The following is a 22,004-nucleotide window of genomic DNA, read 5'->3' as shown; positions in this document are numbered from 1 at the left end:
TAGTGCACAAGGGTTTCAATTTCTCCACATCCTTGCCAACAGTTGATATTTTCCAGGGTTTTTTGGTAGTACCCATCGTAATGTGAGGTGGGGTCTCATGGCTTTGATTTGCACTTCTGATTAGTGATGTTTACCATCTTTTCATGTGATTGTTGGCCATTTGTAAATCTTTTTTGGAGATATGTCTACTCAAGTCCTTTGCCCATTTTTAAATTGAGTTGTTTGGGTTTTTGTTGTTGGTTTTATTCATCTTTGAGTCCCACATAGCCTATATTCCATTGTTTTGCCTCGCTTCTAGAAACGGGCTCAGAAAATCTGAGCACCTGCAAGGGGGTTGACACAGAGGCACTGGACCATGTAAGTATATACTCTGAGATTCTAGTTGCGCTTCACCTTTAGAGACAATTGACAGGAGTATCATCGGAGGAAGACTCTTGAGTGGGACATGCATTTCTCTACAAAAGTTTTCATTGCCTCATCACAAAACCCACACGAAATAGATTTTTAGAAGGAAAGGCGTTCTTGTTCTGGATTCAAACTCCTCGGGAAATTTGGAGAAGTCAATTTCCACTTTTTGGTTAGGAAATTGCCCTAGGCTGAACTTTGGAGACATGCTATCTATGCAGCAAAGGTCAAGACTCAGGGGTAACAAACAATAAATCACATTGATAATCTTCAATGGTGGGTATTTTTTCATTCAGTAAACATCCATCATTTGCCTAAGAGCCAGATACTTGGCTAGGGGGTAGGAATATTATGACAATTCGGTCAAAGTTAAGTCATCTCAGTCTGTATCTATCAAGGAGAATTACTGGAAAACTAGGTGTAGAAATGGGTACATATTACCATTAATCTATGGCTCATTTTCCTATTTTCTTGACACTCAAATTTTGCTTTGATTTCCTTCTTTAATGATTTAGGTAAAAAATTGTAGTGGCTGATTAAAATGTGTCATGTTGAAAATGGTGGAAGAAATTAAAAGGTAATTTTCCCTTACTACTTAAAAAATCTGTGATTAACTTGATTGCTACTTCTCCCCATCTGTAGAACATAAAGTGCCTATGGAGCTAAAAAAAAGTATTCATTGTTCAGAATCACTATTTCAGAGACTTGGTCATAGCCAGTTTATAAGATGGCTAAGTAGAGTAACATACAAAAGCTTCTAGAAAAGTCAGGGCAATATTTTCTTTCCTTTTTTTTCTTTCTTTCCTATGATTTTTGGTCTACCCATGAAAAAAGAGTTTACTAAGCAAATTAATAAGCAAGTTGGCAAACAAGTAAAGCACCCTTTTATTTAATAGCAAAGACATTTAGCAGCAGGACTCTATTCACACAATGAATTTGCTAATTATGAATGAGTCCCATGTAGTATTTAAATAATTTACAAGGTTTTTAGAAACCTTAGAGTTCTGTCCCCCTTCCACTTGTAACAATGTGATTGCAATCCCCAGGGAGAAAGAATATTGCTTTCAAAATATCGTATTAGTCAGACTGTTCAATGTACGTAAACCAACATCCTCTCATCTGTCGCACTTCCCGTCCATGACTGAAAACACTGAGGCCAAAATAAGCAGACAAAGCGAGAGAGCATAGCATATAAGGCCTTTCAAGGTCTTGCTGCTGCCTGTTTTACACAGCCTCAGTTTCTGCAACTGTTTGCCATGCACACTGTGGCCCAGCTACAGTAAACTTCTTGTCAACTCAAAAAACAGTGCCCTTGGCCAGGTGTAGTGGCTTGCACCTGTAATCCCAGTGCTTTTGGAAGCTAAAGTGGGAGGATCACCTGAAGCCAGGAGTACAAGACCAGCCTGGGCAACATAGTGAGACGTCATCTCTAAATTTAAAAAAAAAAAAAAAAAATAGCTGGGCATGGTGGCACATGCCTGTAGTCCCAGCTACTCAGGAGCTTGAGGCGGGAGAATCACTCGAGCCCAGGAGTTCAAGACTGTAGTGAGCTATGTTTACACCAAGGCCCACCAGCCCAGGTGACAGAGCAAGACCCATGTCTCTAAAATAAATAAATGAAGTGTCCTTGGCCTATGTACTGGCCTTTGCCGCATGCGCATCTGATGAGCTTCTGCTCATCTTTTGTGACCCAGACCATAAAATTCATTGCCTTCTCTGAGCCACCTTTTCCAATGCCTGCAAGTACTTTGTCTCTCCTTCGACTGACTTCCCATAGTATTTGGCCCAGATCTTTGAGAAGTCTGATCACATTCAATGGCAATCATGTGCTTAAAAGGCTTTCTCCCACACCCGAGTGTGAGCTCCTGGAAGACAGGGACTCATGTTTTACCCTTTCCATTTATCTCTAAGTACCTAGCATAGTTCTTGGCCCAGTAGGCATTCAGTAAATATTGGGCAAAAGTTATTAGGATCACGATAGTAAATGGCAGTGAGGTCTAAAGGAGAAAAAATAAGAATGATGGGGACTCTGAAGTTAAGAAGAAAGGATATATGAAGAGATTAGGAGACGGGTCAGCAAGAGAGGATGGAAGTAGAGAAACACACGAAGAAAGCAAGTAGGAAGTGAAGGAATAAAGAAATGAAGCCTGGGTTCTGGGAAGCAAAGTAACATCGAGAATGGACTCATGAGGTATGTGAAATTAGGGCATTTCTGAAGCTCATCTATACCCACTTTTCCCTAGAGCCAAACTGGGATGGAAGGAAGAAAAGGCCAGAGTGAGGAATGAGGCAACAAACCATCTATAGACTATGAGCTAGGCCACCGCATTTGGCCTGGGGCTGGGGCTGGCCTCCTCCCTGGCCTCTCCCGTTCTTCAGCTTCTCAATTCGTATCCAGGCCTAAGCATTGTCTCCTCTTCTCTCTTCTGCATCAGGGGAGGCCCAGTGGGGCTGTCTGTATACACAAGTTCATATATATGAGAGCAAATCGGCATGTGTGTGTGCTTGCTTCCCACTGGGTGTTTGAGTTTCTTTCACTCTTAAAAATAAGCCCAAAGGGCAGTGACATAGCAACTCCCCATCTATCTCTGCCTTTGCTATGTCAGAGAGTCTTTTACATAGCTCTGTGGAAAGACTTGGCCCGCTCCTGAGCTTGCTGAACAGTTACACTGCATGAAGGGTGGGATGCTGTTGTAATGATGCATGTCAACATGCCATGGTATGTATTGTCTTTATGACAAAATGACTTTTCAGACTCACCAAGCTCTCTTCCTCACAGATGTACCACTTGATAGTCACGGCCTTTTGGAGTTATTTTTCGGGTAACCAAAAAGTGTCTGGGGCCTATAGAAAGCAGCACAGTGCAGCCCTAGATAAAAATCTCTTACCCAGATTGCAAGTTAGGCTCTGCCACTTGGTCTGAGGCTGAGTTTTCTCATCTGTCAAATGGGAGTAATCTCATCCACCCACCTCACAGGGGTTGCTCTGAGGATCAAATCACATGATATATAAGATTCCACATGTGACCAACATTCCACAGTTTATTGGCGATTTCTAGCTCCATTCTCTCATCTGATCCTCTCAACAATCCTGAAAATTATTTTGATCCTCATTTTACAGATGAAGAAACTGAGGCATGAAGAGGAAAAGTGACTTAGCCAAAGCGACATAGCTAGTGAGCTAGGATGATGCACGTTTTCTCTTTTCATATTCATCTTCAGTTATTCCTTGACACAAACCTGGCTACTAGTGCTATTGGCTACATGGCCCCTGTTTCTTAACTTCCCTCATGGCTCCTCCTCCCTGCAGCCTCTGAAGGTTCTCTGTGTAATGAATTAATTAGCTTTGCTTTTTTCTCCCTTTCTCCTCCTCTTTTTCCTGGCCTCTAGAAGAAAACACCAGCAGCCCCAGCAAAGAAAACCAGTACCACCTTCAACATCGTGGGGACCACCTATCCCATCAACCTGGCCAAGGACACTGAATTTTCCACCATCTCCAAGGGCGCTGCTCCCAGTGCCTCCTCAACCCCAACAATCGTTGCTTCACCCAAGGCCACCTACGTGCAGGACAGCCCGACTGAGACCAAGACCTACAACAGTGTCAGCAAGGTTGACAAAATTTCCCGCATCATCTTTCCTGTGCTCTTTGCCATATTCAATCTGGTCTATTGGGCCACATATGTCAACCGGGAGTCAGCTATCAAGGGCATGATCCGCAAACAGTAGATAGTGGTGGCAGTGCAGGAACCAGAGCACTGTATACCCCGTGAAGCATCCAGGCACCCAAACCCCGGGGCTCCCCTTCATGTATTTCAGGATTCTTCTTTTTACCCCTCTACCAAGCTGTGACTCTCAATTCATATTTATGAATCTCTACGAAAAAAATAACTACAGAAAAATTACTTGTCCCTCCAATATTGCTCAGTATAACCCCATCAAAGCCAAACACTGCCATTTGTCCAGTTGCTCATCTTAGTCTGCCAATCTCCCCTAGCTGAGGGCACCGCATGTATTTTATTGCACTCTGCCCACTGCAAAAAGAACAAGAGATTCTACTCTCTATAGTGGAGGCCTTGGCTGTTTGAGAGGCCCAGAACAAGGAGAATTGTTGACTGGCCATCTAGATCAGATGACTCTAACTTACTAGGCAGCCAGGTTAGGCTAGGCCATGTGATCCTGCGTGCCACCTCCCCTGCCTTCAGCAAGGCCTACTAGGCGTAAGTACTGATAGCAAAGGTGGGAGCCAGTTCTACACCCCCAACCCATTTCTTGGTTTGGAAATTAGTGGGAACAATTGGTACTAACCACTGTCTACCATGTATGGCCAAAATAAATAGAACTAGCTCTGCCAGCCTGGCACCAAGATGGCTGGTGCCCTGCCATGTCCAGCCCCTCAGGAAAATAGTCCCCTCCTTGGTACATCTCTCCTCCAGAAAATCTTCTTCCCCCACTGCCTTTGACACCCTTGTAGCCAACTGAGCACTACTTAATTTGGACTCATTACCACCTGTAAACTTTTCAGGAAAAAATGATCAAGTATTTTTTATTTAAATCAAAAAGTTGCAAATAGAAACAAAGTGATCTAGATTAAAAAAAAAACATTTTTTTAAAATATGGGAGAGATACAAAAGTCACCTCCCTGCCAAGACAACTAGCCTATACTGGATTGGGTAAGAGGTTTGGAGTGGACCGTAGTTGAGGATTGAAGTCTGGCTCAAAAGAGAAGGCTACTGGCAGATGAAAGTCAAAATTCTTCCTTCCATACACTCCACATTCCACACCCTGGCCCAGGCACTTTTCTCCCACCATATCGAGACCCTCTGGTCCTCTGTTGATGCCGATTCTATGAGGGGTGAATTGGAAATTCATACAAATAAATATCTCTAGCCAATATTGAGTCAACTAGATCATTAACTTTATTGCCAATTTTATAATATATTATTTAGAGGCCATTTGTTCTTAATGTGAGTAAAAGACACAGGCATAAATATGCAATTTTTATAAGGTAGATAAACTGAATCCCAGAAGTTTGAATGATTTGCCTAGGCTCCTTACAAGTGTCTTTAATAAAGAGCTATCATGCGCCCCTTTCCAAAGGCCAAAATAAAGGACTGAGAAGCCAGGTCCACCGTGACCTCAGAATCAGCACAATCTCAGCGGGCCTTCTGGGTCACTAGTGGAACTTGGTTGGGCACCAAAAAGATTTTTAGAAAGTCACAATGTGTCACCCAAGAAGATCACTTTTAATAGTCTCGGCCCAAGAGAATGAGACTGTTTATGATGGCAGCCCCAGCCACTTTGGCTCTGAATACCTGCACTAGTCCAGAGTACCCTAGAAGCCCAGGGTAAAGCCACAGAGGGCACCACAAGCTCGATTCTCCCTGCCCACCGGCTGAACAAAGCTCCTAAGGGGTGTATCATTAGCTGCTGGTTGCCTTTTCATCCATCCTTTCCCCGTCCCCTGCTTCCTTGCCATTGCTGGGATAATGCATGCCAGTCCCATTATTCCTAAGACTGTGTCTGTAGGTAAATTCATGACTAGAAGAGTGTAGTCTTGTGGATATGTGGGGATATGGGGGGTGGGAGGGCGGGGCTGTTAATGGTTGTCTTAAGGAACTTAGAATGGAAGCCTGATCTTTGCCTCTCTGTAGAAACTGTGTTTCCAAATGCTTTGGTGCAATGTTTAGCTGCTGTTTATTAAACCCTTTCTGAATTGTACTTGGTCTGCGGAACTTTCTTTGGTCACTCTTTGCCTAACACAGGCAGTACTATGTTTTCGGCTTTCACCCCCAATCTCATGCCATCATTACTTTCCACTTCTTAACGACCATTGGAAAAAGATGGAAGAAAGGTACCCCCAGAGCAAGAAATGTATTAGAGTGATCCAAAGAGAAACTCGTGTGAAAACATAGCTTTGATTGACTCAAGGGTCTCATTACCCAGTATGAAATATTATGAAAAGGCTGTATTGCTTCTTCTGCTAAATTCACCCACTCCCAGGAAACAGAGAAATGTATTTTCATTGTAATTCTAAAGGATTTCTCTTTTCCATGGCTTACTATTTTCCCTTTGGCAACAGTTCCCTTAGGCAATAGTTATTAGGCAAATTGAGAGTAAGTCTTTTATTGATTGAGCCATGTATTGGGAAATGGATGATGACCCTTATTTCTTACAGCGTTAGAAGAAATTTGGGAAATGATCTCATGAGATCTGCTTGAGGAAATCACCAGCTCCTAAGGGATGCGAAAAATCTTGGGAGAGCAAGTCAAACCCCATACAATTTTTTCTTATCCAAAATAAAAGCAAGGACTTGCACCATCTGACACTCAATGAACATTCCAGCTCTGATAAATGTCCTACTGCTACAGCAATCCCACTGTCCCTGGGCAGTTCAATCACACCCCCAGAACAACCATGTGACAGACAGGGGGCAGCCTGTTTTGTAAAATTGCCTGATACCAATATTTAAGTGTTGCTGTTTCCTTCAAAACCTTCTGAAACTACTTTGCCTTTGAAAACTATTCCCTTAGTCTTAGGGGAAAGCTCAAGCTGTTCCCATCAGCAAATGTGTTGCTGAGCTCTCCTAGAGTTTGAAACCCTGCCACAGGCTGGGACTGGTATTCTTGGACTTCAGTATTTATGGTATTCAGAGCATGAGAGAGATATCCCCAGCAGTTCATAGAGGGTGCCAGTCTAGAGGCTGTTGGAAGACTGTCTAGCACATAGTAGGCATTCAGTAAATATTTATTGAATAAATGAATGTGAATCTGGACCAGAGCTACGTGCAGGAGGATTTCTTCATGGCAGTATTGGAGAGGAGGCTAGCCAAATCATGATGCATGGAGACTAATAGAAACAAACAAATGCAAAATGCAGCCTTGTAAAGTAGTACTAATAAATGTGCTCTATTTTAAGCCAATTTAAATAGCTTTTCCCTAATGAAATAGGTGTTTGCTTCTATGGGCTTTTAAATTTGGGGGTTCATTTAATGATCTATAAGTTCCTTGTGCTACAGTACTGAAGGCAGGAGAGGAAGGCATGACTGAGCACCAGACCCATCTGAAAGCTTCAAGCACAGCCCACTGGCCTATCCACGATGCATCTGTGTTATGACACCCTTCAGAGGGCTACCGAGGCCCTGAATCTTTGCAAGAGGTCCAGCAGGAGACGGAACTAGGAAGGGGAAAGTAAGAGGAAGGAACCAATTGGGAGAAATTCTGTTAAAGGTGCCCTAGAATTGGAAGCAGAGGCAGGGATCTCTCCTTTCCAGCTTCAACAGCTTTTAAATACACAAACTCCCTTTAGCCTGGGAACATTCATCATGTGACCACCTGTTGAAATGAGGCCCAAAGTCCCTGCCCTTGTTGATGGGAAAGGTGCCTTCTGGGGCCTCCCGCCTTTCCTTTTCTTTGTTTTTAGTTGTATATATTTAAGGTGTACAACATGATATTTTGATAAACATATACATAGTGAAAAAACTACTGTAGTCAATTCTATGTATTCAACTATAAGGGGGGTTGTTTGTTAGGTTTTTGTTGTTGTTGTTTTTAGATTCTACATATAAGTGAGATCATGCAGTATTTGTCTTTCTGTGCCTGGCTTATTTCACTTAGCATGATGTCTTCCGGTTTCATCCATGCTGTTGAAATGGCAAGGGAAACCTAGACCTGTTCTGTTTTCCTTCTGCCTCAGCTCCAACAATTTGCTATAATGGGAAAAGCACTGAGAAAAATGGACACCTGGATTTCAGCCAGGGTTCAATCCCATCATGATTGCTAGGTGATGCTGGGCAAGTCCCTCCCCTGAGCTGAGACTTAGTTTCCCCATTAGTAAAACTAGATTTTGATCAGAGCCAAGTCAACAGAGTACACAGCAGCTACTCTTAAGCTTTACCACATCCTGCCCCTCCCCACTGATTGTGCTGTCGCCCTCACACCAGCCCATTCCAGGAACACAACCCTATCTTTTGGTTCCCTGTTACACAACTTGGAATAGTTGGCAACTTCAAAGGAATTTGATCATACACCAAGTAAGGACAACTAGGAGACTAAACCTGAAAATACAAGGGTCAAACTCTCAGGTCTGACAGTGATCTCCCCAGCCTCCCCACCCCTATCCCACACTCAGATCCTTGCCCTCAGCTCCATGTGGCAGGGTCTCCCTTGATGTGACACAGGATCATTAGTGGCCCAACTCCAGTTCTAGCATGGGAAAAGTTGGATCCTAAATTGAGGAGATTAAGGGGGTGCTGGTGCCGGGAAGGGGGCCCACAGGCAAACTGAGAGCAAAGAGCAGAAACAAAACAGACATTCCCCCCTTTGTTTTTTTTTTTTTTTTTTCTCCAGCGTTTCAGCTCAGGGAAGAACAGAAATTCTTAGAAGGGAACTCCTTAGACTTATGACAAACAGACTGAGCTTTTGGCATCTACATTCACCACCTCTCCCTTCTCTGCTGTCACTGGAAAAAGTGCTCTCCCTTCTGTCTAAGGCCCAGCCTCTCCTTTTGTTCTTCATCTCTGCTCCTTTCAAAGAATTCTAATTTTATTATCTGCTCTCAGTGAAGCTGTTCTTGCTGAGTCACCATTGCCCTTGTTACTAAAACCTAAAGGCAGTTTTCGGTTATCTTACTTGACCTGTCAGCATTTGACACTGTTGAAAACTATTTTATTCTTGAAAATGCCTCTTTCTGGTTTCCATAGCACCACAGTCTCCTGATATCCCTGCTTTTTTCTCTGCTACCTTTCCATTTCTCATGTTTTTCCTTTTCAACTTCTCTCATCCCTTAAAGGCTGGGGTTCCCTCCAGTGTCTTCCCTGTTCTCTTTTCACTCTCCACACTCTCACTGAGTGCTCTCATCTGTCCTAATGGCTTCAATTAGCACATATTACCATTATCTTTTGTTGGGTAACAAATTATCTCAAAATAAACAACCACATTTATTGTACCGATAGGACAGGGCACCACAGGGATGGCCTGTCTCTGATCCATGATGCCTAGGGTCATAGATGGGATGACTCAAACAAGTAGAAGGTGACTTAATTGACTAGAACATCTGGGAATGGAGGATATGCTTCCCAGCTCCGTGTGAAAAGGGATGGATTCTGTAGTAAGATGTAGGAGTATTAGTTGCCTAGCTCCAGTCTTATTCAGTAGGACAAAATTTGAGTCTTAAACTGAGAAGATAAAGGAGGTTCTGAGTTCCACACTGGGGGATAGGGACTTTCACTCACATGTCTGGCAGCTTGGCTCTGAGTGTTGAAGGACAGGTTCATCTGGAACTGTTGACTGGAGCTTCTATACATGGTCTCTCCTTGTGGCTTTGGAGCATGGCTTTTGGGTTCTCATAAGAAACATCTCCAGAGGGATGAGCAAGCATCCAAAGAGAACCAAATGGAAGCTGCATGGCTTTTATTGGCCCAGCCTGGAAAGTCATGCAGCATGCCTAAGGCCAGTGCAGAGTCAAGAGGAAGGGTGGATAGGGCCAAAGACTTTGCAGATGTTTATAAAATCTGCTATTCAAGAGGCTGAGGAGGAAGGATCCCTTGAGCCCAGGCCTTTGAGGCTGCAGTGAGCAATGATCGTGCCACTGTACTTCATCCTGGGACAGATCATGACTCCATCTATAAAAATAAATAAATAAATAAATATATAGATAATAATTTAAAACTCCATCACATCTCCTTTATGCTGATGACTGCCAAATGAACACCTCTAGCTTAGTTCTTTCACATCAAATTTTTTGACAAGTTCAAAACAGTACTCTTGATTCCTCCACCCTCACAGTTCTTCCCTTGGTCATTATTTTGTCAATAAATCAGAACGTCACTCACGCAGATGCTCAGGCCAAAACCCTATGAGGTATTCTTAGCCTCTCTCTCCCATCCTCACATCTAGTACATCTGAAAATCTTGAAAGCTCAGCCTCCAACTTAAATCCCATATCAGCCCTACTTCTACTACCTGTACCCCAGTCCAAGCCTCCATCATGATCTCTCACCTGGAACACTACAGAACTATCCTTTTAAGTAGTAAACCAGATCATGTCACTTGCCTGTTGAATACCCTCCAATGGCATGCTGCACATAGACTAAAATTCAAACTCTAGCCTTCACCTTCAAAGTTTTGTGTGACATGGTCCTGTTCATTCCTCAGCCTCCTGTTTTCACAATGCCTGCCTCTCACTCACATTACATCAACCACATCAACTGCACATCAAGTCCCAATATAACTTATGGACTTTATGCAGTGTGTTTCCTCAGTCTAGCAAGTTCATTTTCTCCTTGCCTTCACTGGCTGACTTCTGCTGACCCCCAAGCTCTCACCTGAAAAGTCACATCTCTCAGGCCTGTGTCCTTCCAGACTGAATGCTTTGCCATGTTGTGTGCTTCTATTACACTCTGCATTGCTCTCACTACCCCAAAACTCACCATGTTTTATTGCAGTCTCCCACTAGACTAAGAACCATGAGGGAGAGCTGTCCTTGTACACAAGTGTAGGATCAAAACCAGAGTCTAAACTTAGCAAATACTTATTGAATAAAATAACTTCTGAGTTGGGCTTCAAAAGATGATTCAGAATTTATCAAGCAAGAAAGATATGGGTATTCCAGACAGGATGCACAAAGGCCCAGAAGTGAGATAAATCTTAATGAGGTACACAGCAAAACATATTTGTCCTAACTATCCAGACATTCTACCCAATAGGGTGGATGATGAATATAATGGCTCTGGACTTAAAAGGTGGTACAAGGGACACAACATGTCATATACCTGAGAACCTGGCTGCATGCCATCATTTTGATGACTTATCTCAAAAGGTTGGCTTTGACAAGTTCAGAAAGGTGCTAGCAACACATGTGAGCTCCTTTGGGGAAAGCCACTTGCTGGCCCTTACGATTGGCATCTCCATTCCAAGCCAACATCCTGTAGACTCAGAGTCTTAGAGTTTCCCTTCCTTGAAGCCTCTCTTCCCCCTTGCCAACCAGCAAACACATCCTCATTCAGATCACTGAAGGGTCAAATAAAATGCACAAAGGTACATGAAGGATAGTAACAACACTGCTAGGTCTTTTGCGGGCTGCTAGGTTTTATTGTAGCCTCAGAATAACAGAATAGCACTAAAAGCTGCACAAGGCTGGAGGCTTGACTCTGCATTCCAGCAAATGAAATTTTATACCTGCATATGTCATGTTGGGTAACAGCTCTAGGGTATTCATACACTTTGAGCTGGGCCTCCTTTCTGAAATACAGATCTAGCCTAGAATCATACTGATCATCTCCCTGTCTCTTGATAGGAAGAAATCTAGGAAAGTTTAGTGAATTCTTACTGGCAAAGTGGAGAGCTAGTGAACTCCCAGTAGAACTAGTACTAGTGAAATCCAAGGTCCCCTTAGTCACCACATTCCCTCCATGCTGTAGTCAGAAGAAGCTGCTACTGACCCTGAAGCTGTCTGCTTTCTTCAAACAACATCCATGCTGAGCTGGTGTGCTATGATGAGCCAAATTTTCCAGGCTTCAATGGCACCAGCAGACCTCCTCCATGTCAAGGTAAATGGGATATGTTGCCCAAGGTTGTTCTTTTGGTCTATGGTTACCTCAGCTGGTAATCAGTTCTAGGCACTTTGGTTTTAGGGCATGGTCACACTTGAAAGGCAATCCCTTTCAAGAAGCCAGGATGATAGATGCAGCAGAGCCTGGGTCTTGGGCAGGTGGCCATTTCCTCTTGTAAGTACTAATATGTGGCCATGTAAGAGGCTTGGATTAGGAATGGTCTCTGTCAAAATCCATGAGAAAAATAAGATACCAACATGATCATGGGAAAAAGCTTGTGGTGGTTGGAGCAAGTGTGAATGGTAAAAAGACACAGGCATAGGGAGGCAAGAATACTGAGTTCTAATCTGGGATATACCACTGTCCCAGCTGTGTGAACTTGGGCAAGTCATTTAACCTCTATGTAACATAGCATAATAAAAAAACTTTCCCAGGGATGACTACAAAGATTAAATGAGCTATTGCACATGAAAGACGGTTGCAATCTTTAATTGCCACTTATATTGTATTAGTCTGTTTTCACACTGCTGATAAAGACATACCCGAGTCTGGATAATTCATAAAGAAAAGGAGGTTTAATGGCATCACAGTTCCATGGTGGAAGGCAAAAGGCACATCTTACATGGCAGGCAAGAAAGAATGAGAGCCAAGCGAAAGGCGAAACCCCTTTTAAAACCATCAGATCTCATGAGAATTATTCACTACCATGAGAACAGTGTGATTCAATTATCTCCCACTGGGTCCCTCCCACAACACGTGGGAATTATGGGAGCTACAATTCAAGATGAGACTGGGGTGGGAACACAACCAAACCATATTACGTATGTAGGAGATACATCTAATCCCAACACTGTTCCTGACTTGAAATAGGCCCTCCACATCTCTAGGTCTCAAGTAGTCACCTGTGTAATGAGGATCTTGAGCTATGTGACCTTTAAGGGCCCTTCTGGGCTTGATATTCCAGGATTCTAGCCAACTTTATCAGAAATGAAGTCAATTATGTCTGTGTACAAGGTATTCTGAAATGGTTTTTATTGTTTACATGAAGGAAATGTTGTGATGTGCATTTTGGATGCAAATAGCAGCAAAGTACGTATTGGGGGGAGGGAAATCCAATGCTCCTGAAGTTCCAAAGTCCCAGTACCTGACAGGATAAATACTGACTGCCGTGCTCATATTTATCCTTTGAGCTGCAATCAGATCAGAGGAAAGTGTAAGGTAGAATAACAATTCCCAACACAATTATATGCTTTCCGAATATGGGTTGATAATTTATGATTTTTTTTATTTTGAAAATTTAAAACATCGTCTTGATTGTTCTCTGGAAATAAAATATCTTCCTGGGAAAATGTCTGCTCTTGAGAAAGGAGGGATACTGGTGGGCAGAGCAGATATTATGTATTAAACTCCTGACATATATTCGGCTTTTGAGTTTCCTTCTTTCCACCTTTCTCTTTATTTCTCCACATTTGGATACCAGCACAGTGCTTAGTACATAGTAGAAGGCTCAGGAAATGATTGTTGAGTGAAGAAATGAATATGATGGAGACCAGTTTCTCAAAATCCTAACCCAGAACAACTTGTAAGTTGGAAGAGTTACACAGGAACTTAGGACCAAATTAAGTAAATGAAGGGATAGTGATAACAGCAATACTAATACTGAGAACTGTCATTCACTGAGTGCTTCCTGGGTGCCAGTTGCTGTGTTAAGCACTGACAACAACTCTTTGAATTGGATATGGTTGCTTGCCAGATGCCAGCCTGCTTCTGTTGTGCTTCATGTAATAAATGGAAGGGGACTCATTCACTTGCAGATATTTATTGAAAACCTCCTTGGCATGGGTGTCAGTCCTGTGCTAAGTGATGGGGGTTCTGCAGCGAAGGCAAGCATGGAGTGTGCTCTAAGGAGGGTATAATCTAGTGTCAGAGAGACAGGAAAAGAATCATGAAAAGGTTGAATGTCAGAGTCTGGGGGAGCATGGATGGGGGCCCTTGACTAGCCTGAGACACTTAGGGAGGAGCTTTCTGGAAAAACTAGCATCTAACCTGTGACTTGGACTGAATAGGGGGCTCGTCCTAATCAAGAGTGGGGTGAGGACAAGGAGGAAAGTCAGAGATAGAGAGAGAGAACAGCAGAAGTAACCTAGCCAAAGGAATATTGTGTACAAAGAGTAAGACTACAGATACCGAGTAGTTAATTATGGTTAGAGGGGAGACAGAAAAGGGAAGGAGACTATTAGATGAAGCTGGGAAGGAAGGCAGAGACAGGTCATGTGCAAGGGCTTCTGTAAGGGCTGGGGAATGCCTTTAGACCTTACCTTCAAAGCAACGGACAGACACTAAAAGATGTTAAGCAAGAGTGTGGAGGAGTAATGATAATGGTGGCATGGTGAGGTCATGACTGGGCCCAAGTTCTGTGTTAGACAAGGAGATGCTCTGGCTTCAATGACAGAATGGAATAAGAAGGGAAGCATGGGCACACAAGTCCAGTGTAGTCATCTGCTTATGACATGATGAACCCTGAATTATACAGTGGAACCAGGAGTGAAGCAGAGGGCATGACCTGAGAGAGATTTAGAAGCTGAAATCATTGACACATAAAGACTAATTAGATATTGGTCCTGAAGAAGAGGAGGCATCAAAGATGACAGCAAAGAAGGCATCTGACTTGAGTGACTGGGGAATGTGGGTAATGTTTCCGGACATGGGTAAGAAACACTGGAGGAAAAGCAAGTTTGAGTGGAAGATGATGAACTCAGCACCAGACCTATGAAGATGGAGGTGTCTATGGGTCACGACTGGTGGAGGTGTGCTGGAGGCAATTGTATATCATGGTCTGTAGGTCAGAGTCTGGATCTCAGGGTCTGGAGGCCTGAACTCAAGAAAACAATACGGGATCAAGACTTTGTCAGTGTAGTAAAGGTTGTAATTGAAACCTTAGGACCTCCTTATGTCTCCTGCCCCTGCCCAACACCCCCAGCCATGGGAAGGAGTGCAGAATGAGAAGAGAATGTGGCCCAGATATTCTGAAGAGGAGCAGACGCACTTAAGAGGTGGGCCTGGGACAAGCAGCCAGCAAGGGAGATTGACAATGAGCAGCCAGACAAGCACAAGGAAGACCAGGAGGAGGTGGTGTTATGAATGGAGGCTGAGGGAGGAAAGACAGGATTTCTAGAAGGATAGAGGAGTGGGCATGTTCAGTGACATCAGCTGCTGCTGCTGATTTTAGAAAGGACAAGGACTGAACATATCTTCTTTAGATTTATGTACAAGAGCCTTTGGTGAAGCTCATGAGAGTGCTCTCTGTGGGGTAATAGAGGCAAGAGTCAAACGGGTTGATAAGTGAGGGAGAAGAGAAGAAAGGTAGTGAACAGAAAGGACTCCTTTAGGACATTCTGCAGAAAGGAAAACAATAAATACACAGTTGTAGCTGGAGGGAATGTGGGGTTAAGAAAGGTTGTGATAAGTTAGTTTATTTTTATGTGAGGGAAACGTTAGAAAGTTTATAGGCTGAGGAGAAGAAACTAATAGAAAAAGAGAAGAGGAGGAGAAGAAGGGAGTGTGAGAATAAGAAAGGATTGAGAGAAAGAAAGAAGAAGGGAGGGAGGGAGGGAAGCAGAGGCCAGTGAAGTGGAGGTGAGATAGGGTACTGGGCTCAGAGGGCAAGACACAAGAATGACTGTCAATCAGAAATTTGTTGAGAGTTTGGTGCCCAGAATCCTTCTTGTGGTAGGTAGAATAATGGTACCCCCAAATATGTTTATATCACAGTCATCAGAATCTGTGAATATATTACTTTACATGGTAGAGGAATTAAGGCTGCTAATCAGTTGACCTTAAAATAGGGAGGTTACTTGGGATTATTCATGTGAGCCCGTGTAATCACATGTGAGCCAGCATAATCACAAGGATCCTTATGAGTGAAAGAGGAAGGCAAAAATGAAAACTATAGAGATCACAGCCTGAGAAGGACTTAGCTCAACACTGTTGGCTTTTAAGATGGGGGAAAGGGGCCAGGAGCCAAAGGATGCAGGTAGACATTGAAAGCTGCAAAGTGCAAGGAAATGGATTATCCCATAGGGCCTGCAGAAGGATCACAGCCCAGTAACACTCATTTTGGACTTCTGACCTCCAGAACTGTAAGATAATAAATTTGTGTTATTTTAAGTAACTACATTTGTAGTAATTTGTTATAGTATTCATAGGAAACCAATACACTTCCCCTCATCTTTATTCCTTTCCAAGATTTTAACCACTGGAAAATAACTAAGGCTCACCAATCAAATGTAAGTTTCAGTGCTGGTTTATTAATTTGGGTAAACATTTAAAAGTCCTATAATACAAGGTTGCTCTTCAAATTCTGTTTGAAACTGGCTTGGAGTGGCAGGATGTTTATCCTACAAATGTCTACTGCTCATAGAGCCCTATGCAAGGTTCTAGGAACATAATAGAGAACAAAACATACCAGCACTGGCACAGAGGGCAGTTTACAATAACATGCAACAAAAACGGGGTACCTGAATCACAGGGGTCCAATCCTTAGATTTGCATCTTTAGAAAAACCTTGTTCTAGCTCAGTGATTTTTAGTGATTTTTGCCAGCAATATTGTTGTCCTCATGGGTGAACTAAGAGCACCCTGTAGACAGAACCAGGAAAGACTGAATTGCCTGGGAAGATCATGTGTGGACAGGGAGAAACCACGCAAGTTGAGAGCTTGATAAGTGTTAGGGCAAAAGGACAAGGCCCAGAGCATTTAGAATATTGGTCAAAGCCACAGAGGCAGCTCTGGACTGCGGAACAATGATGCCTAACAGGCAATGCCTCACTAGGAGAAAGTCAAGGGATTGAGGGTCTGAATATTTGAGGCTGTGCTTGATCCCTGAGTGTGCTCTGTCCCTGTCCTTGCTCCCGGGCCCATCATGCTATAACTGTCACAGTGCTGATAACAATGTGTTAGCTAGCTATCTGCCACAGGACCATGAGCTCCTTCTGGGGAGGGAGAGGGGGCAACTGCTGATTTCTGTACATATCAGGTTATTGCAAGTTCCAGGCACAGAATTGTCAATGTCTTTTTGACTCTGGAAGGAGAGGGGAAGAGATTCACAGAGACTCTAAGCCACCGTGTAAGTTGCAGATTAACCTGAGAGTAGGGAAGGGGGGGAGTGATGAAAGGATCATCCTTTTTGACCTCTTTCTCTGTTACTAATGAAGAGGCCAGACTTCCAAGCCTCTTCATTATTGACCTTTTCACTCTCCCACCCTCCTCCTTGAGGGATTAACAACTAAATAAAACTCACTTGAAAGATGTCTTCAGTGAGCAGTCAGGGAGGGAAATCCCAGCAGCTATGGGGTTGTAAGAGCAGGGGCAGCTGCATTTAAGGTCGTGTCAGTGGGTTTGGGGGACAGCCCCTGAACTCTAGATTCTGGGCAGGATGCCCACTTCTTATGGAATCACTTAGGGCCTAAGATTCTCACTTTACAGCAGACCCAGGGACCAAGAAGACATAGGCCTGCGGAGTAGTGTCTCAGCAAAGCCTCTGTGAAATGTTGGTACATGAAGGACCCTGAGTTTGCCAACAGTCACATTCTATCAATTGGGAAAGAAAAGCACATATTTCCACATCAGAGAAAGAGATTCCTAGGGAAGATAGAACTGGTACGTTACTTGCCTTGGTTCCCAGGAACACTTTAAACTGAAGCCAGTGACTGCTTCATTTTATGACATCCACTCAATGTATTATAGTTATTCACATATGAACAACATTTTTGTATCAACTTTCCTCTGATGTAAACACACAAACACAATTTTTGAGCAGAATGAATTTTTAAATTGTCTTTTTTTTTTTTTTTTTTTTTTTTTTGAGATGGAGTCTCGCTCTGTCACCCAGGCTGGAGTGCAGTGGCGCGATCTCGGCTCACTGCAAGCTCCGCCTCCTGGGCTCACGCCATTCTCCTGCCTCAGCCTCTCTGAGTAGCTGGGACTACAGGCGCCCGCCACCACGCCCGGCTAATTTTTTGTATTTTTAGTAGAGACGGGGTGTCACCGTGGTCTCGATCTCCTGACCTCATGATCCGCCCGCCTCGGCCTCCCAAAGTGCTGGGATTACAAGCGTGAGCCACCGCGCCTGGCCATGGTGTATAAATCCACAAATCAGACCAAGGCTATTGCATTAATGATTCTTCGTCATCAAGCAGAGAATAAAGACAGTAAGAAAAAAGCCATTCAATGCCCCCATCCACTCACTGTGATTTCCCTGTCCCCTGCCTCTGTGGATCTAATGCTTCATGGCTAGCAGAAGTTTCACTTTTATCCTGGGGGTTCAAGCTAGGAAGAGTGCACTCAGAACAAGGGTCAAAGGATGTAAGTTGAAACCAAGAAAAAAGAGTGGTGCAACCTTGTCCAGGAGCTGTGTGAAAACATCTTCATCTTATAGTGATGCCCCAGTCACTTGTAGGTCAGGAGTTTGGTGCTCCTTCTCAGGCTGCCCACTGAAGCTATCTTTCAAGTGGATTTCATTTAGCTGTCAATCATCTGAGGGGATGAGAGAAATGAAAATGGAAAAGGAGGCTTGGGATACTGGAACCAGTGAAGAGAAAGATCAAGGAGGATGACACTTTCTTCTCTCTCTCCTTTCAAAATTATCTAGATATATCCTTTTCCTTCTATTTGAAAAGCTGGAAGCTCAAGATAAAACTTGAGCTGAAGTTCTCAAACTGTGGTTCTTTGCCCTTTGTGCCCCTTTGCCCCTACTCTTTGAGATTAACAGAGGGAAACAGTATTTCATGTATAGAAAACAACATTTGCAATGGTTCAGAGGCTCAAAGTGCAAGTAGCTGTTGAGAAACTGCTAGGAATCAAGTGTAGCTCAAAAAGATAGTACTGGGAGAGGGCAGAGAAGATAGTGCAGAAGCACATGATAGAGATGTGGGTACAGAGATGTGGGTGCAGAGATAAGTACAAGGCAGTCATGCAGAGCTGTGTAGGCCAGGGTCAGGAGTTTGAACTTTATCTGAAGATCAGTGAGGACCCACTGAGAAACATTACGTAGGAGAATGTTATGACCAGATGAGATTTAAAATGATCTCTTTGCTGCTGGTAGAACAGAATGACAAGGAGTAAGACTGGTTGCAGGGAGGCCACGTAGGAGGCTAAGAAAGGTGTTCAGGCAGTAGTTAGTGTTCTAGACAGCTGAAAATGCAAAGTCCAGCCTTTCTAACACCCTTTTGTAAAGAACACTTAAAAAATACAATGTACAAAAAATACAATGTACAAAATTTGGTAACTAAATATGGGAATATAGAAGATGAAAGGATATAGCTTGATAATCAAGTTTCTAGCTTGGATGTCTGAATGGATGGCTGTGTTATTTGTTAATTATGGTTTGGTGTTGAGAGTTCAGGATCTCTTGAGTTTAGTTTGAGGACATCCAATTAGAGGTGTTCAGGAGGAAGTTGGATATTATGGAACCGAGGCTAGGAGAAAGATCTGAATCAGAGATAAGTATTTAGAAGTAATGAGGAGATCAATTATAATTAAACTTAGCAACAAAGAAATCCGTAGTAATCCCAGATAGATCACTTTTAAGTTGCAGGTAAATTTTAGATGGGCTGGAGGGAAATACAGGGGAAACTGTCTGATGAATTCTATTTTATTTGGAAATACGGGAGTGAAAGTATATGCTGAGAGTGAAAGAAAAGTGGTTTGAAGAGAGTAGAGAAGATTTAAAGTAGTCAAAGTAGAGACCAGGCATTCAAAGAGCCAGTTGAACTTGCAGACTATGAATATTCATTGAAGCCAATCTGCTTATTGGTAAGATTTTCTCTAGCAGCCAGTGTTCATCAGACTAAGAAAATGAGGTCAGTAGGAGAATGGCTTGTTAGATAAATGAGGACAATGGGGAAAATGAGTTCTCAGCCCTGGGACTGATACAGAGAAACATAATGAGTGGATGAATGAATGAACTAAAAATGAATGTAAGGGACTCTGTGAGTCCACCTAGAAAAAAGTGAGAGTCAAAGCAATTCTTGTTTCACAACCATGTGTAGGCTCAATACCATGGAGAGAGGGTCTTTCACAATTTCCACAGACATCCTAAAAGAAGGAGGTGAAGCCCCCAGGGGTTCATCCCACATTAGCATTGGAATTTATCACTGCCCTGAACCCTATTCCAGAACCTTGCTCAATGCAGGCCATGGAGCAGTGATAAGCTTTGGAGCCTGCACTATAGGAAGAGATAGCGACACCTACTGTATCCTCTTGGAAACCTCTGCTCCCTGTTCCCACACACCACTTGGCCTGGCCAGTCCTCATGGGGCTAAGAGTGTTTGCTCTTTGGAGTCCCATTAGAGAAGCCTCTGAGGAGGGAGCTGTCCCTCTATAAGTCTCATTCTCCAAGAGGTTGGGATTTGCTGCTCTGAGCAGGCCTAGGACACACACCAAATCTTTGCTGCAGAGGCTCTGAGCTCTCCAAATCTGAGGCATAAAGACAGTATTTCACAGAAGAACAGCCTCCCTTTTACTGACTTCTTATTCCAATGTAACTTTTGGTAAGGATTATAGACATAAATGATTGCAACAGAATTGTCAATATAAATGTTATTGCTATGGATTAAAAACACGAAACGAACAAATAATTGCATTAGTGGGTGGAAGTGATAATATTAGGCCAGATAATTTTTTCTGCTTTGGTAATTGTAGAATGCAAAGATAATAACTACAACATTACAGGTGGGCATGAAGATTGGGCAGAACCAAAACTGAGTCATCATTGTGAAAACCTCACTTCCCACTCAAACTGTCATTGCCTCCACATAGACTGAAAGCAAATGTCATAAGTCAGCGCATCTCTCATTGTGAAGTGCCTGTGAATCCCCTGAGGGATCTTGTTAAAATGCAGGTTCTAACTCAGAGGGTCTGGGTCCAGCCAGAGACATTGCATTTCCACAAGCTCCCAGGTGGTGTTACTGGCACTGGTCCATGCGCCTGAGAAAAAACGTCCAGTCAGCGCCCCATCCCTGGGATGCTGGTACATAAAGGTCACAATAAAGATCACAGCACTAGCTCAGAGTTGGGATCCCCAGGGCCAGATCTATAGCCTTTCTCTTCTCTTACAGCATACTGAATCCCAGAGGCCTGAGTCAGGCAGATAGAGATCAAAGTAACAGTTCCATTACTGATAAAATCTCATCCATGTAACAAAAAACCACTCGCAACCCCAAAAGCTATTAAAATAATTTTTTTCAAATCTCAATGGGAGGCCTTGGTTTAGTCAGGCAGCCACAGTGGGCCTGCCAGTGGGTCTGTCCTCCTCCCCCAAATTCAGCAAATGAGCCCACTCAGAGTGAGTGCAGCTGGTCAACCCCCAGGGGCTTTTGGCTTTCTCCTGAGGGCAAGACCCCTTTCCCTTGGAGGACAGTGGACCATACAAGTAGGCGAGTAGGCCTCAGAACAGAGATAGAGGAGGGGGTTGCACCAGCGGGAAGGATCTGCTCAGTGCCTCCTGTTAAGCTATCCAATCTTGGGGAGCACAGATAGAAAGGAGGAGGAAAGTGGCCATGAGAATCACCTCTGAAGTCCCTGGACATGTTACCATGAAGCCTAGGACCTGGGGGCACCCACTTGCCCCAACCTAGTTTGAATGTGTAATATGAGCCACGTGCCTTGTGGTGGGTTTGGGAGGTGTGAGAGCCACGTGGCTTGTGGCAGGCTTGGGAGGTGTCAGCCTTCTTGCTGCTGGCCCCCTCCCCGGGTCTCCCCTTCCCCCCCCTTCAATGTAATCACCTCACAGTGGCCAGAGTGGCCTGTCAATCAAATCAGATTATGTCATGCCTCTGCTCAAGATCTTCCAGTGGCTTCCAACCACAGGTACAATGAAGTCTTCATCCCTCACTGAAGCCTGTAAAGCCTGGCATAGTCTGGCCCTTGCCCACTGCACCTCAGCTACCCGGCCTGCTCAGCTCACCTCAGGTCTCTTCTCACATGTCACTCCCTCACACTGCCAAGTGCACACTCTCAAAAATACCCCTTCCTTCACCCCCTTGATTCCAACTCT

The 22,004-nt window shown here is 43.6% G+C and overlaps 1 protein-coding gene across 1 annotated transcript in view; it reads left to right on the top strand.

Moving 5' to 3' along the window:
- GABRA3 (gamma-aminobutyric acid type A receptor alpha3 subunit) overlaps nt 1-6,122 on the top strand; it is a 269,212-nt gene extending 263,090 nt beyond the window's left edge. Inside the window, exon 10 of the mRNA XM_003271855.4 lies at nt 3,795-6,122. Coding sequence (XP_003271903.1) covers nt 3,795-4,130 — 336 coding nt within the window. The 3' untranslated portion in view covers nt 4,131-6,122. The remainder of the gene's footprint in view (nt 1-3,794) is intronic.
- The last annotated feature ends 15,882 nt before the right edge of the window (nt 6,123-22,004 follow it).

The sequence above is a fragment of the Nomascus leucogenys genome, chromosome X (genome assembly GCF_006542625.1).
Source record: "Nomascus leucogenys isolate Asia chromosome X, Asia_NLE_v1, whole genome shotgun sequence".
Classification (NCBI taxonomy): Eukaryota; Metazoa; Chordata; class Mammalia; order Primates; family Hylobatidae; genus Nomascus; species Nomascus leucogenys.
This window is presented reverse-complemented; position numbering and strand designations above follow the sequence as displayed.